We start from the raw sequence: 15,703 nt of genomic DNA, 5'->3' as shown, positions 1-15,703 counted from the left end.
AGACTGCCCTGTTAAAAATGACATGAGAAATCAATGTGTCCAACTTATGACAAGGTATTTAAAATTTTCCTAGCTTCTCAAACAATAGCAGAAATGCTAGATATTTGGACAGAGAATGCTTTATATTTCTGGCACTCCCACAACAAGAACAATCCTTTTATAGCAAAAAGTGATCTTATGTATTACTGTTAAACCTCAAGAAATATTTTATTTTTTCTCTGTATAAAAAGCAGTATCAAATACTGCTACGTTGAAAGCCAAATTACTAGAGCAAGGCCAGTGTCACCATGGCTGTGCTCATGGCAACACAAAATTAGGAAAGCACTTCTAGAATGAAGACACAAAAGCAAAACAGAACTTCAGGATCTCTGAAATTTCCAAAATACATTTTAGAATGCTAGCCAACAAGGCTCAGATTGCCATACTGACAGCCAAGGTCAAGTGACACTAAAGAAGTCAAAGCAGTAACTTTTATAGAAAAGTAACAGCTGAACTATTTCTTAAAGTATTTCAGGCAGTTATTGGGTCATTTGAAATAAATTAATGAAGCGTTCACCTAATTTCCACTTTTATCTATTCCCTTGCCCCCACGTTTAGCTGCAATTTTCTCCCACTTTGTACTTTCCCAAGAATGCTGTCAGCATCTTTCTCTGATTCTCCGGATCTTCCAAATTCACAGGAAGCTGCAATACCAAAGACTGCTCAAATGCTGCAATGCTCAAAGACTGCTCCCCAGTAATTCCTTCATTCATCTTGTACAAGAGTAATTTGGGGAGCCAAACAAGTATGTTGAAATGTCTGATTTTCAGCTTCTATAATAATCTAATCAGTCACAACATTCAAAATAGTAATTAGGGAAAAAAACCCAAAAGCACGACCTGCTAATTTTCTGCAGGCCAACAGTGCTTCAATTTAAGAAGGGATCATTGTTCTTCTCTAGTTGGCTTTTCTAAGGCTACGAACTGTTACACACACCATATTTATAAACAATGACCTTTCCCTACTTTAACACCTGAAAGGCAGAATGCGTAACTAGGAACCAGAGCATGGTATGAGGAACCACTGAGATGAAAGACAATTCAACATTTTGGAGAATATTGAGTTGAAGTAGGAGAAGAAGAAAGATGAAACAACTTGAAAAATCTCCCTAAGGTCTGTAAGGACCAGCATACAAGACTAAATGTAGCCCATGGTGCAGCCCATGCAACTGAAGAGAAAATATCCATAGCTAAAATGAGGAGGAATGAAGTGATATGTTTTTCAGATCATATGAATGAATATAAAAGAACTGAGAATGTGAAAATAATAACCATATGGAAATTAACAGGCACACTACATACACAGAAGAAAAAATCCCATCTATCTGGACTTCCATAATCACTTAAATAAGTGAAGAGTTAACAAAACCAGATAAAGACAGAATTAACTAAAAGAGCTGGTTTTGGAAATTAAGACTTTGCCTGGATGGAGATAAAAAAGGCGGGTTTTGAAAATAGTTGATATAGGTCATTAGGCAACTTCAAAATTTATCTTGAGACTAATGTCAGGCATCATCATCATCATTAATAAATTTAACGAGGAAAAAAGTAAATATGAAATGGAGACTCTCAGTAATTTGAAGTAAGCACATGCCATCAGCTAAGAAGGAGAATAGCAAATCATACAGGAAGAACTTGCTGAGCCTGAGTGTTTTAAAAAACAACCATAAGAAACACAAAGATTTTTCCTTAAAAACTTAAAGCAAGCTTTAAAATTGAATTGTAAATTCACAAGTTGGGAAATAAAAGACTTTAGCTGGCTTCTTGATCACAGCATAGCACTGAATGAACAGTCAATATGATACTGCACTCAAAATAGCAAACATGCATCCTCTAGTGAAAGAACTGACATCAGAGTCACTGAGAAGGACATCCTGTGTAATTGCACATACAGTATTATCCACATGTAAAAAGAAGATTAACTAACAACATGCACAGAAAGTAGGACTATGAAGGATAATCACTGGAATGCAGAGGCTTTCATGCAGAAGCAGACTAAAACCCTAGTTTACACTGTTTCCAAAAACCAAGGCTAACAGAGGACAGATCACCAACTGTAAAAAAATAAGAAGGATGAACATCAGCAGAAGAAAAGAAATTATTTAAACAGAAGAATAAAGATATCCATGAACAAACAGGTATAATTTGCTGTGCGTAGCTTCAGCCTGAAATTCATAGTCTTAGTTATTACAACTGTGTGGTTCAAGAAGACAAAACCAGCAGTAGGGGAGGGAGGAGGTGTTTTAAACCCCTCATTAACTGAGAGGCTGTATTTAGTAACTTTTTGATATTCTTATTCTTATCAAAATTGTGCTTGTGACAGCAGAGGACTGGACCCAATTTCTGAGAAATCCTCCTATCCAACAAGCAACGACGCAAGTTCTCTCACAATCCCAAACTAGGAGAAGCAACTACATTAAAAACTAAAAACTAGCAAGTTCCCAAGACTATCAGCCCAGTTTAGGTAAGGACAAAAGGTAAACTTCAGTGAAAGGATGTAATTTTTTTTATAACTAGTACACTTCCAACATACATCAACATACAGGCAAAGAATATCCAAGCAATTGACAAAGCTCTATGTGGCAGGCCTCTAGGACTTGGTACTCTTTCCTCACAGAAATTCTTGCAAGAAATCCTTTTTCATTCACAAGCACAGATTTCAAATTTACTAAGTTCTGCCAGGGGAAAAGCAAAAATACTGTCAAGGTGCTCAGACATAAACAGTGGAAATCGTTCTCACACCTCTAGCTCAACTGAGCAATTCAAAGATTTGCATTGTTCCAGCAAATTGAAAAGTCATTATCAACGAATCCATCACAATACATCGGAGGAGATATTTGGTCTCATGAAATGTTTTAGAAAACAATCGTTTTCTAATATTTCAAACAACCTGTAAGATGCCACAATCTCTACAGAAATGAAGTGCAGTGCTGGACAGTCACGCTTCCTCTGCACTTAAGTAACAAAGCAGCTCTTCCTGATTTCAGTAAGATTTAAAGGGACTGAATATTCTGAGGTAATTTAGTAAAAATAGAAACTAAGGCTTTAAATATGCATACCATAACTGTGCACTGACTTTTAAAAGCTACTACTGCAACAATTCCTGTTAGCAGTGACAAAGTATTACAAAGAGGACAGGAATCAGACTGCAATCTTCCATAAATCAACAGAAGGTGACACACAGTGCAGTACTGACCACCCTACTGCCCAGCTCTGTGAGAATGAAAGTTCCACACCACAATCTAAATAGACACCTCACAGGTAAACATCAAGAGGAGGCAGCCACAGATCAAAACAATGGAGTCTGGCTGCAGGAAAATGCAGAATTCTGCAAGAAGGGTTGAATTAACTTTTCTAGAACCACACAGTCCATACTGGCTAATTGCTATTAATGGAGCAGTAATATTTTAAGCAACTGTCAGAATTGGTGAGGAATTACTGGTCAGTGTAATTATTAGAAAGAGATGGTTCTGCAACCCACAGGTCTAAAAACCTGGTGGGGCAGGGAGGGTGTTATTTGTTTTGTTCAGTAAATTGAAACAGAAAAACAAATAAAGGGCAGATTTTATAAGTCCTTTAAAAGTAAGCTTATGTACAGGTTAAGGATGCAAAGTTACTGCCGTTGAAGATCTCTATTTGAGCTGGGTGGTTTTCATAAACTAACAAAATACAAGGTTTTATACCACACATCTTAAAGTGAAAGATTATCATCCATAATTAAAAATTGCTTAATATATGGCAGTGAACATTCTGTGTCAGGACCTGGAACAACTACTGCCTGTCTCCTAACACTCTCCTCTGCCTTCAAACAGGACATATACCACAGACACTGCTTCTTTAAAACAACAAAATCTGCTTATGAAATAAAATAATGTAATTTTCACATGATAGGATGCTTCCTTGCTCAGTTTCTCCTCTTACTGTTGCAGCAACTTGCAAATAAGGAAGTTATTAATAGCCAAAAAAGACGTAGAAAATTACTCATCTGTGTTCAACTACCTTGAGAAATACGATTTGAGAAATAAATTTGTTCCTTCAGCATAAACTGCAACTTTTGTTTAATTAAGCGCTTGTAGAAGTTGCAAGAAAATTTTAGGAACTATATTTATGTTCTCCAATTTAAAGTGACAAAAAAAAAAAAAACAACCAACACTTAATTTAATATTAGAAATCCCCACTAATACCCTTTGTAAGTATATTTTCTTCCTCACCAAGGCACTTCCTAAATGTACATGTAAACACAAGGATAAACCAGACAAGACACCAAGATCTAAAGATATTACAAACCCTAACACAGGCTTCACAGAATTCAGTAAGACTGTATAGTCATATTTTAATTTATTACATATAAACTCAAAAAATCTGCTCTAAAATAAAAGCTATATTCTAATAAACATGGTGAATTCTAAGAAATTAATAAATCACAATTTTATCACATCATCTTGAAAGACAAAAGCACCTTTTCCTTAAATTATGCTGTCTCTCAGTTCAGTTACACTAAATATACCAAAACACAAAGCAAAAGCAATTTCTGTGCCTCCTTGAAATGTCAAACAACCAAAATTAAAACATAGTAAAGAAAACTGTCACACAAAAAACCCCAAATAAGCTAGTTCACTTGCTTCTTTATTCAAAAAAAAATTGAAAAGCTCTGAGATACTTCTTTTATTTAAATACAGATAATTACCTTTTCAACAGATATTCTTGATTTCATGCGATTGCCCTGAGCCCTGGTGTACGTGTCCATGATCTTACCAGTCTTGGTACTCGATGAAAGATGTCAGCTCAAAAATGCCTACAAAAAACATTTATATTTGATTATTTTATGTTTATCCATTTAGTTCGCACCCACTCTAAAGATGCAAGTAGACAAAACAAGAACCAATAGAAACAATTAAAAAACATTTTAAAACTAGGAGAGATTAAGCAGCACACAATCCATAGTGACAGCTTCCTTTAAAAAAGTACTGCCTTAATGACCTTCAAAACCAGGCATGAAATGCAGAACACAGACACTTGGCAGTAAGTTTTATCATTTTCCTTTAACTAGAATTTCAAGGCTGCATTGGGGGTGGGGAGGAATATTACATTAAATAGTTTCACTGTCACGCAGGTGCTGGCAGATTTTTCAGCGAGTTCATGTACAATAAAACACGCTGTAACCACCCTTTAACAATCTTGGGAGGCAAATGTACAACTCGCCCACCCACCCAACTGGCCCAGTCATGTCTGTCACCCTGAGGTACTACAGGGTAATGTGGATCATCACTCCTGTTCCCTGGTTCCACCCTGGGCAGCCCAGTCTCTGCTGACAAGACACAGCAGACCACATGCATTTACCAGCACTCTCAAGCAAGTAGGTAACAACTACTGCTCGAGTCAGCTGCCCTTACTTATCCTAAGTCTAATTCTAACAAGAAGAAGATAAAAAAAACAGCTATGAAGGTATTTCTTTCAAGTTTCCCTCTTTAACCAGCAGCAATGGATCCAGTTTGTTCCATTCATCTTTGCGTCTACCAAAATAGGCAATAAAGACAGAGTGTTAATAAAGACCGAAAGCATGTGGTGAGCTTTTAAGTTCTATGGAAATTTTAATACTTCATCTTTTCCCATGGTCGCACAATTTAATCAGGAAAAAGAACTCCTAGACTATATAAAATAAACCAGGCAAGAAGCAAGTGCATGTAAAAATGACTGCAAAGATTTAAAAAATAAACGTCATGATATCAGAGTATGGGTCTTCACACAACTGACCAGACTGGTTTTGTCAATCTCATCTTGTATTTAACCTTTATATGGGAAATAAAGTTTTATATGAGTTTGGTCTTGAGTATAAGTCATTTAAATAAGATCAGTACTGTCACCTATAATATAGAAGTAACTATTTTTCATCTTCTTCCACCCCAGCACATCAAAAAGTAAAACTTCTTCAAGAATACAATAGCAAGACATTATTATTATTAGGTACATCTATTCACATTTCACTTTGATTTCTTCTTTCACTTTGCTTTCCTTCACAAGATGAACTTGCTAGAATCTTAGGAAAGAAGTTACACTTATGCAAATAAACTGCAACATTTTTATCTCTAGAGCACAACTGTCAACTGGATGCTTGAAGTTCAGAAAATTAAAACAATTACATGAAGCAGCTGTGGATTATACAGCAGCATGATCCACAGATTGTATATATATAACATATGTAAGTATAATAAATACAAATAAAAAATTAATTTCATAGTAAACTATGGCTAGACGACTAAACACGACAATACTTCTGTTAAAATTCACGTGTTTCAAAGAAAAAAAATCCACAAAACAGTATCAGACAATAAAAAAAAAAATGCACTTCACCTGTCCCTACTGCTCTATCTTAAATGCTAATCCAGTAAAAATCCAAACCATATGGGGAAATACTCTTAGACACTCCTTGTCCTAAGAAAAGCCATCTATAGAAAAAGTTGGTTTTCACACAGATACTTCAGCTCTACATTTTAGGATGGATCCCTCCTTGCAGCAATTTTAAGAAGTCCAACATAATGCTCTACAGAGATGACCTTTTAACCCTGTTGGGTGCTGTAGTGTTTACTCAGGTACAGTAGTTCACAGTTACACTGTAAACTGCCTTCAGCTTAAGTATTTTCCTGTGTCATGTTACTAAACTCCCCAGACCTGAACATCAACTTGTAGGGTCCTCTACCTACAAAACAGACTTGTAAATCACAGTATGAAGACTCTGAAAAATACTGAACAGAAATCAGATGATTTATCACCATAACACTACAATATTTTGTCTTTCTCTGCATACTGTCCTTCAGTCCAACAATGCAGCAAAACCTGAAGATTTTCTTTTTAATATTTAAAATTATTATCCATTTTCAATACAACAATAGTCCAATCATGTGAGAAGTACACAAACATTAACACTAACTGAAAAGGAAGTGAAAGCACTGACAACAAAACAGCCTGGAAATAACTCATTTGTATAAATAAAACCTGCCTTTTAAAATTGCTTTTACTTCTGGATATTGAATTTGACCATTAAATTTAATTTCCTCCTATTGTTAACCCAAAAAAAAGGGAATAAATGGCAGAAGCATCAGATATAAGAGGAACAGGACTTTCCTGTTACTGAGTCACTATCATCAGACACCCAGTAAAAGGGAAAAAATTGATCACACAAGTAGTTAACGAACACCCACAGCATCTTTACCTTTTTAGTAAGTTGGATCACCTTAAATGCACACAGTATGGGCAATATGCAAGAGGAGTTGGAAGCCTCTGTTCTGCTTGGAAGCTACAACTTAGTTGCCATTACTGAAACTTGGAGGGAAAAATCCCACAGGTGGAGTGTGGCTGTGGATGGCTACAGAAAGTTAAGAAGGAACAGGCTAGAAATGAGTGGCTGAATGTTGCCCTCTACAACAAGAAACAGACGGCGTGTGAAAAGCTGTCTCTGAAGAACAGCCACGAGCAGGCCAAAAGCACATTGGCATAAGAAACAGAACAAGGTATCAAGAGAGCCTAGTGGTTGATCCAGGGAAACCTAGTGAGGAAGCCTTCTTGCTCCAGCTATAGGAGGCATCACACTCACACACTCTTATCCTGCTGGAGGCCTTCAATCACCCCAAAATCTACTGAAAAAGTGCACAGGAGGAGATTCCTGGAATGCATGGAGGATAGCTTCTTATGATACATAACAGACAATCCTGACCAGAGGGGATGCGACACTGGACCTGTTAGTCACCAACCAACTAATCAGTGATGACAAGACTGGTGAAAGCCTGGCCATAGGAGGCACACACTTGGTGGTGTTTGCAGTCCTGAGGGACATGGAACAGGCAAAGAGTACATTCAGGATACTATATTTTGGACTAGCACACTTCTGGCTGTTCAAGAAGCTAAATCCATAGGACCCCCTGGGAAACTGTCCTCAGAGATATGGGAGCAGGACAGAGCTGGCAGATCTTTAAGGACACTCCATAAAGCCCAAGAGCTACCAACCTCTGGGTGTAAGAAATCAGGAAAGGAATGTTTGGGACTGGCATCGCTGAGCTGAGACCAAACTAAGAGCAGCTGAGATCAAACTACAGGGCAAGTCAGAGATGAACATGCAGCAGAAGCAGGGACAGGTATTATGGGAAGGGTACAAGGACACTGCCCAGTTTTGCAGGGATGAGGTCAGAAGCCCAAGGTGAAGCTGAAGCTGAACTTGGCAAGGGATGTAAAGAATAAGAAGGGCTTCTACTGTCAGAGAGAAATGGAAGGTCAAAGAAAATGCACTCCCACCAATGAACATGACTGGCAAACTAGTAACAACAGATGAGATGACTGAGGTACCCAGTCATCAACACATTTTTTTGCCTCAGTCTTCACTGGCAACCTTTTTTCCCACACCTCTCCAGAGCATGGATTGGGGGAGCAAAGAGGAGATCAGGTTTGCGACCACCTGAGGAATCCTACTGTATTTAAGTCTACATCACCTGTTGAGACACATCCAGAGTTCTGAGAGAATTGTCTGACACAGTTATCAAGTCACCCCATCATATCTGAAAAGTCATGGCAACCAGGTGACTGGAAAATGAGAAACACTGTACCCACCTTAACAAAGGGTAGAAAGGCAGATCCTTGGAACTACTGACCTGTCGGTCTGACCTCTGTGCCTGAGAAGATCATGGAACAGATGCCCCTAGAAGCTGTGCTAAGACACACGGAAACAGGCCAGCCAGCACAGTGTCACTAAGGGCAAGACCTGCCTGACCAGCCCAGTGTCCTTCTATGATGGGGTGACTGCATCATTGGACAAGGAAAGAGCTATGGATGTCCTATATCCGGACATCCATAAGGCTTTTGACACAATCCCCCAAAACATCCTTCTCTCTAAACTGGAGAGATATGTATATGATGGGTGGAATGTTTAGTGGATAAGAAGCTGGTTGGATGGATCCATCCAGAAGAGAGCAGGCAACAACTCAATGTCCAGATGGACACTGGTGACAAGTGGTGTCCCCCAGCAGCTCACAGCAGGACCAGTGTCATTCAGTATCCTCATTAATGACATGGACCAAGTGAATCAAGCGCAGCCTCAGCAAACTTGCAGACCACACCAAGCTGAGTGGTGCAGTTGACATGCCTGAGGGATGGGGTACTATCCAGATGGACCTGGAGAAGCTCAAGCAGTGGATCCATATGAAGCTCATCACATTTAGGAAAACCATACTCAAGGTCCTGCACCTAGGTTGGGAAAATTTCCATCAGCTATACAAGCTGTAGAATGAACTGATTAAGAGCAGCCCTGAGAAGAATGACTTGGGCGTGGTGGTGGTAGACAAGAAGATGGACATGACATGAAGTGCAACCCAAAAAGCCAACCACATCCTAGGCTGCACAAGTAGCCTGCAGGGTGATCCTCTACTCTGGTGAAACCCCAGCTGCAGTGCTGCATCCAGCTCTGGGGTCCTCAGGACAGGAAACACATGGACCTGCTGGAGTACGTCCAAAGGAGGGTCATAAAAACAATCAGAGGTATGGAGCACCTCAGCTATGAGGACAGGATGGTAAAGTGGGAGTTGTTCAGCCTAGAGAAGGCTCTGGGAAAATCTTACAGAAGCCTTTCAATATTTAAATAGTGCTTATAAGAATGACACGGACAAACTTTCTAGCAGCACCTGTTGTAAGAGAACAAGGAAGAATGGCTTTAAACTAGAAGAGGGTAGGTTTAGATTAGGTACAAGAAATCTTCTACAATGAGGGTGGTGAGGCATTTGACACAGGCTGTCTGGAGGCTGTAGGTGCCCCATCCCTGGAAACATTCAAAGTCAGGCTGGACAGAGCTCTGAGCAACCTGATCTGATTGTAGATGTCCCTTCTTTCTGCACAGTAATTGGACTAGATGGCCTTTAAAGGTCCCTTCTAGCCCAAAGAACTCTATAAATTTATAAATCCATTTTTCCAGTGATTTGCTGAAGAACACTCTTCTCATCAGTGCACGTTATAAGCATTTAGCTAGCTTTTCCATTATACATGTACCCTTGTTTGAATATATGTAAGGAGCAAAATTAAATAATCAGCTTAAAGGGAATCCAACAGGAAATTTGCCATGCATTTAATCTCGTTGTGTAAGTCTATCCCATGCCTAAATTTACTTTAAGTCAGTGTATAGTGACAAACCTTAGCTAGCAGAAAAGAAGAAACTTTATCTTTTTTCTGTAAATCTGTTCAATTGCTATAGGGACATATGTGGACATGTGCACACCTATGTAAACACATACAGGTTATGACAAATTTGAACAGTAAATTTTAAAATAAACTGCACATAAATGATTCTAGGCAATGACAATAGTATATCTATACTATGTTTTAAAAAGGAGGTGTTTGTAGTACTAGAGCAAAAAATAGACATTTTTCTTTTAAAAAAATGACTTTTTTTTTGTCTTCAGTGCATGGAATCAGCCTAGAGAACTCTGATGAAGATTTGCACAAGCCAGGCTTAATGAAACACTGAGTTTTGAATGATTCATTCCAAATATGAAATTTAAAAATACCTTAAGAACAACACCCTTTTAGAATCATAAAATCATCAAGGTTGGAAGAGGCCTACAAGATTATCTAGTCCAACCACTCATTTCCTCTGGTCCTCACACTGCAGGCATGGCAGAAGAGACTGGCCCTCACCTCACTACACCCTTGTTTCAGGTGGTTATAGAGCGTGATGAGGTCTCCCCCAAGCCTCCTCTTCTCCAGGCTAAGCACCCCCAACATGTAAGATGTTTCACAAGCCTTTCACAAGCCTTGTTGCCCTTCCCTAGGTGTGCTCCAGTGTCTCAATGTCATTTTGGAAGCGAGGGGACCAAAACTGAACACAGTATGCAAGGTGTGCCCCTACAAGTGACGAGTACAGGGGGACAATCCCTGTCCTGATCCTGCTGGCCACACTTCTGTTGATAAAGACCAGGATGCCACTGGCCTTCTTGTCCACCTGGGCACACACTGGCTCACATTCAGCTGCTGTCAACTAGAACCCTCAAATCCCTTTCCACCAAACAGCTTTACAGCCACTCTTCCCCCAGCCTGCAGGATGGAGTAGGGTTGTTGTGACCCAAATACAAGACCCAGCACTTGGCCCTGTTTAGCCTCATACCACCGGCCTCAGCCCATTGGTGCAGCCTGTCCAGGTCTCCACTGAGAGCCCTCCTACTCTCAATCAGATCACAATTCCCATCCCACTTGGTGCTGTCAGCAAATTTACTTAGGGTACATGCAATCCCCATGTTAAGATCATTAATAAAGATGTTAAACAGGATTTGTCCCAGAGCTGATCCCTGGGGACACCACTGGTGACTGGGCACCAGCAGGGTTTAGCTCCGTTCACCACCACTCTCTCAGCCCAGACATCCAGCCAGTCTTTTATCCACTGAAGACTCCTCCCATCCAAGCCACGAGCACCCAGGTTTTCCAGGAGGACACTGAAGGAGATGGTGTCAAATGCTTTACTGCAGTCAAGATAGACACCATCCATAGCCTTTCTCCCTCATCTCAGTGGGTCACTTTGTCATAGAAGGAGATCAGATTGGTCAAGTAGAACCTTCCTTTCGTAAACCCACACTGGTTGGGCCCGATTCCCTGGTTGTCCTGCATGTGTATTTATAACCTTACCAAGCAATTGCTATTAAAAACCAAAATAAGCAAGTCTACACTGACAAGCAGGCAGAATAGTCTAAAGGATTCTTCTCTATTTCTCATTTCTAATGATTTGTCAGTTTCACTGACCAGGTCAGCAGTCTTGAAAAGGTCAGGTAAGAAATGCAATTGTCTTAACCACAGCCAGACCCACATGAGCAAAATACATCAGAAGCAAGCAAAATATATCATTTATGGTAAGCATTAATGACAGGCTAGGTCCTCTTTTTCTTGCTTGGTTTTAATTCTCTTACACTTTATTTCTGTCACATAGAAGCAGCAATTTCAAAAGAATCAATCATTTTCTTTTCCTAGATCATCACCAGTAAGTCATCACCCACAGTTTCCCCCCAGTCCTGGGTCTCAATTCTTAAACACTTCCTGTGAAAAAAATGCTACTAGGGATATCCATTGGTCTGGATTTTGTGGCTTATGCAATTAACTTTAAGTTTCTGCACTTGAGTCTGTTGTGTATTTTGTACATAACAGAACCACACCAAGTAAGGTGGGGCTATTATTTTCTAAGCAACATCATTTTCCCAAGAAAACTTATTCCGACCTAGAGAAAATTTCACCAGAGAATACCTTGTTTAGTTCTCAAGAATTAATTAGATATAGGTGGTATATATATCACTAAAGTCTAACTGTATGATTCTGAAATAATATTACAAACTTGAAGCCATATAAGACTCTTCCCAAGTGTAACCTGGATAAATTTCGAGCATTGTTACCAATTATTTCAGTGTCACTGATCTTTCCCAGATACAATGTAAGCGGGACTTTTTCCTTCCTATCTCACTCTGGCAATGCATCAGAGATAAGAAAGCTGTATCCTTAAATACAGTTCAGATCTACAGTTCACCCTTTTTTTCCCCTCTTGCTATTGGATTTTTATTTTTTTTTAATCAGAGAAAAGTACTTCGGTTGTAATAAGAGAGCCAAAAAAAGCCCCTCAAAGGAGCCAAGAAGGCAAAGGAGGAACGCTCCTCGTTCCTCCTCCCCTGAGGGAGAAGAGGAACTGGGAGGAGGACGTGTGCCGGGAGGGGGAGAGAGGGAGGGCGAGGAGACAACTTTTACAGCGAAATGCTGAGAACAGGCTGAACTCACTTAACCCGAGCGCAGCGACCACAACCCAAACAACGCAGGAGGGACCGTACACTCACGGAGCCTCGGTGGCCCGACTACGACCGCCCCAGCCCGAGTCAGTCATTCCCCGCCGGGACCGCGGGCGGGCAGACCTGCCCGGGGGGCCGGGGGGCACAGGGCGATGGCGATCCCCCACACTGGGCCCTGGGGCCGAAGCGCTGCCCTGCCCTCTCCTCCCCTCGCGTCACCCCCGCGCTGCGCTCCAGGGGCCCGGCCTCGCCCCCGGCCGCCTCCAGGTGACCGGCGGGGCCCGCGGGAGCTGCGCTGCCCCAGGGGACCCTTCCCCGGGAAGGGCGGGGGAGGATGCGCCTCCCCGGGCGCCCTCGGGCCACCTGTGGCAGCGAGCCCCAGCTGACAGGCCGCCGGCGGCGCCCCGCCCTGCGCCCGAGCTCCCCAGCGGGGCGGCCCGCGGGGTGGCGGCCGGAGGGGGTAGGGAGGAGAGCGGGCGCTCCGTACCTGTGGCCGTGGCCGTGACCGCCGCCTCCTCAGCGCCCGCCGCCCGCGGCCATGGCCCCGCAGCGGAGCGGCCCCGGAGCGCCCACCGGACCGGCCCGGCCCCGCCCCGCCCGCGGCCCCGCCCCCTCCGGGCCCGCCCGGCCCCGCCCCCGCTCTCGCGACGCTTCCCGCCCAGCCCCGCCCCCGCCGCCGCCGCCGCCGCGCGCTCCCATTGGCGGGAAAACGGCGGCCGCCCCGGAAGCGGCGGCGGCGGCGGAGCGCGCGCAGGGCCCGTGCCGGCCACGCCCCGAGGGGGAGCCTCGCGCTCCCTGACCCTCCCTGTCCCTGTCCCTGTCCTGTCCCTAGCCCTGCCCTTGGCCCTGGCCTGTCCCGCCCCTCCCCGCCGAGAGCGCCCGGGCGCGGGCACGGCCTTGGCAAAGCCCTCGGGAGGCGTGGGCCTGCCAGGAGCCGGGCCGTTCCCGCCTGCTCCGCCGGTGTGAGGTGGGGAGCCACCCGCTTGCCCGGGGCCGCCTCCCGTGGCCGGCCCGGCCGCCTCAGCTGGAGGCCGCAGCCTGGTGTTAGTTGAGACGAGGCGCAGACAAGACTGTGAGACCCTGTGTGAAAATCCCGTGCCTCCCGCCCCTTCACGCCGCCTTCCTAAACCGAGCGCTGCCGGATCCCTCAGGGCACCAGGTGTGCTTTAGCCAGCAGACACGCAATTGTTCTTCACCTCCTCATGAGTTGTTCCGATGTGTGTGTCAGTGTAGGTGCTGTTGGGGCCTGGATTTCTTCTTGTTTGGATGGGAGCGGTAATCCCGTGTAGCTTCCCAGCATACAACTCCGTTCCAGCAGCAGCAGCAGCTCGTCCAGGCTGTCTTCTGTTTTTACTTAAGGTGTGGCTTTTATTTCTATTTAGTCTCTCATGAAGGGCCGTTTCTGAGTTCTACAATCATTTTAGACGCTTCAGAAGTCAGGGGGTGTATATTCATTTTTGCCAACAGGTAGGTGAACTACATTTTCATTTACCCTAAAAACTACTAAGCTGTGCAACAAAGCCATGCAAAGACTACACAAATAAAGGAAACAAGAGGTTGGTTCTAAACTGTGTCACACTGTGTGCCATAAGTGGGACAAATAAAATGTTCCTCGTATTCCAAGGGCCTGCGGGTCCCTGTGGGATGGAGATAAAGTAAATGACTGATAGCCTCAAATTTAACTCAAGTTAGTCGTCATTTCAGTACCCATTGAGACCAGCCTGATTTGGAAACACACTGTCTTTTGAATAATGACATTTTAACAATTTGCTCATCTTCAGCTTAACAATAAAATATTTCCTTTTGACCAACTCCATCATTAAAAACACTTCTTAGTTTTCATGAGCGATAAAAATTCTGGTTTTGTTGTTTTTAATATATCATTGTTTTTCATATACCAACAGTAAGTAAAAAATTTCCAAAACAAAATAGCTGTGGAAGCAATGTAAACATGAAAAAGCATGCTTTAAAAATAAATTCAAACCTTTTATTCCCTTTGTTTTAGAATTCCCCTTAGACTGTTCAGAATAATGAGTTCCTATGGCTGCCTGCCAAAACCTTGAGAAAAATCAAAGTTTACTCTCATCAGGAAACTATGAAACATAACCCATGGCAGGCCATTGTTTGTCACAAAAAAAAAAAAAAAAAAAAAAAAAAAAAAAGTTCTTTTTTATGCAATAATAAAAATGAGGATAGCTTTGAAATTTTTTTTTTTATTTCTTTTTTACAATTGATTTAAATACTGCCTATGGTAGAGCACAGAAAATTTGTCTGGTTAGCCAACATTTCTTAAAATTTATATTAATTATGAAGAATTACAGTGTTGGTTTCTGGGCTCTGGTATTTTCTGTCCTGTTAATTTTATATTTTTCAGGGCAGGGTCTTGCCAGTCAGAGCCCATCCCACTGAGCCCAGCCAGGGGGGAAGGCAAGCTCAGGACAGCCCCAGCCAGGGGCATCAGGCACCTGTGGGAACAGGGATGGGTCTAGGCCAGGCTGGGACACCAGTCCATGTGTGAGGGTCAGGATCAGGCCCCATGAAGGGAATCAGCATCAGGCAGAGCTGACCATACACGTCTAATGTTTTCTGCCTGCTCATTTGGTATGGGAAATAGGCATCTTTAGAATCTTTTTGTCAAAACTACTGTCACGTCCCTATTCCTATCCTGACTCACTGGCTGGCTGCACCTGACTATTAAGCTTGATATTTCAGGATCACTGGCTTGGAACAACTTGTTCAAAGGCTGTCTCAGAGTGAGTTATATGTCATCTCTCTCAGGTATTGAATGCCAGTTCTACGAAAGGTGTTAAAGAAATAGTCTGTGGCTTTATGTGACTTTTGTTTTGTCCATTTTTAAACTAATCACTTACTTAT

The 15,703-nt window shown here is 42.4% G+C and overlaps 1 protein-coding gene across 3 annotated transcripts in view; it reads right to left on the bottom strand.

The window, feature by feature from the left end:
- The window catches only part of AKAP11 (A-kinase anchoring protein 11), a 42,318-nt gene extending 28,925 nt beyond the window's left edge, over positions 1-13,393 (bottom strand). For all 3 annotated transcript variants that reach the window (XM_083884828.1, XM_083884829.1, XM_083884830.1), the window contains exons 1-2: positions 13,317-13,393; positions 4,726-4,833 (exon numbers count right to left, since the gene is read on the bottom strand). In XM_083884828.1, coding sequence (XP_083740954.1) covers positions 4,726-4,785 — 60 coding nt within the window. In that variant the 5' untranslated portion in view covers positions 4,786-4,833; positions 13,317-13,393. The remainder of the gene's footprint in view (positions 1-4,725; positions 4,834-13,316) is intronic.
- Between the last annotated feature and the right edge of the window lie 2,310 nt (positions 13,394-15,703).

This window comes from Zosterops lateralis (assembly GCF_965231275.1).
Source record: "Zosterops lateralis genome assembly, chromosome: 2".
In the NCBI taxonomy this organism is placed as follows: domain Eukaryota; kingdom Metazoa; phylum Chordata; class Aves; order Passeriformes; family Zosteropidae; genus Zosterops; species Zosterops lateralis.
This window is presented reverse-complemented; position numbering and strand designations above follow the sequence as displayed.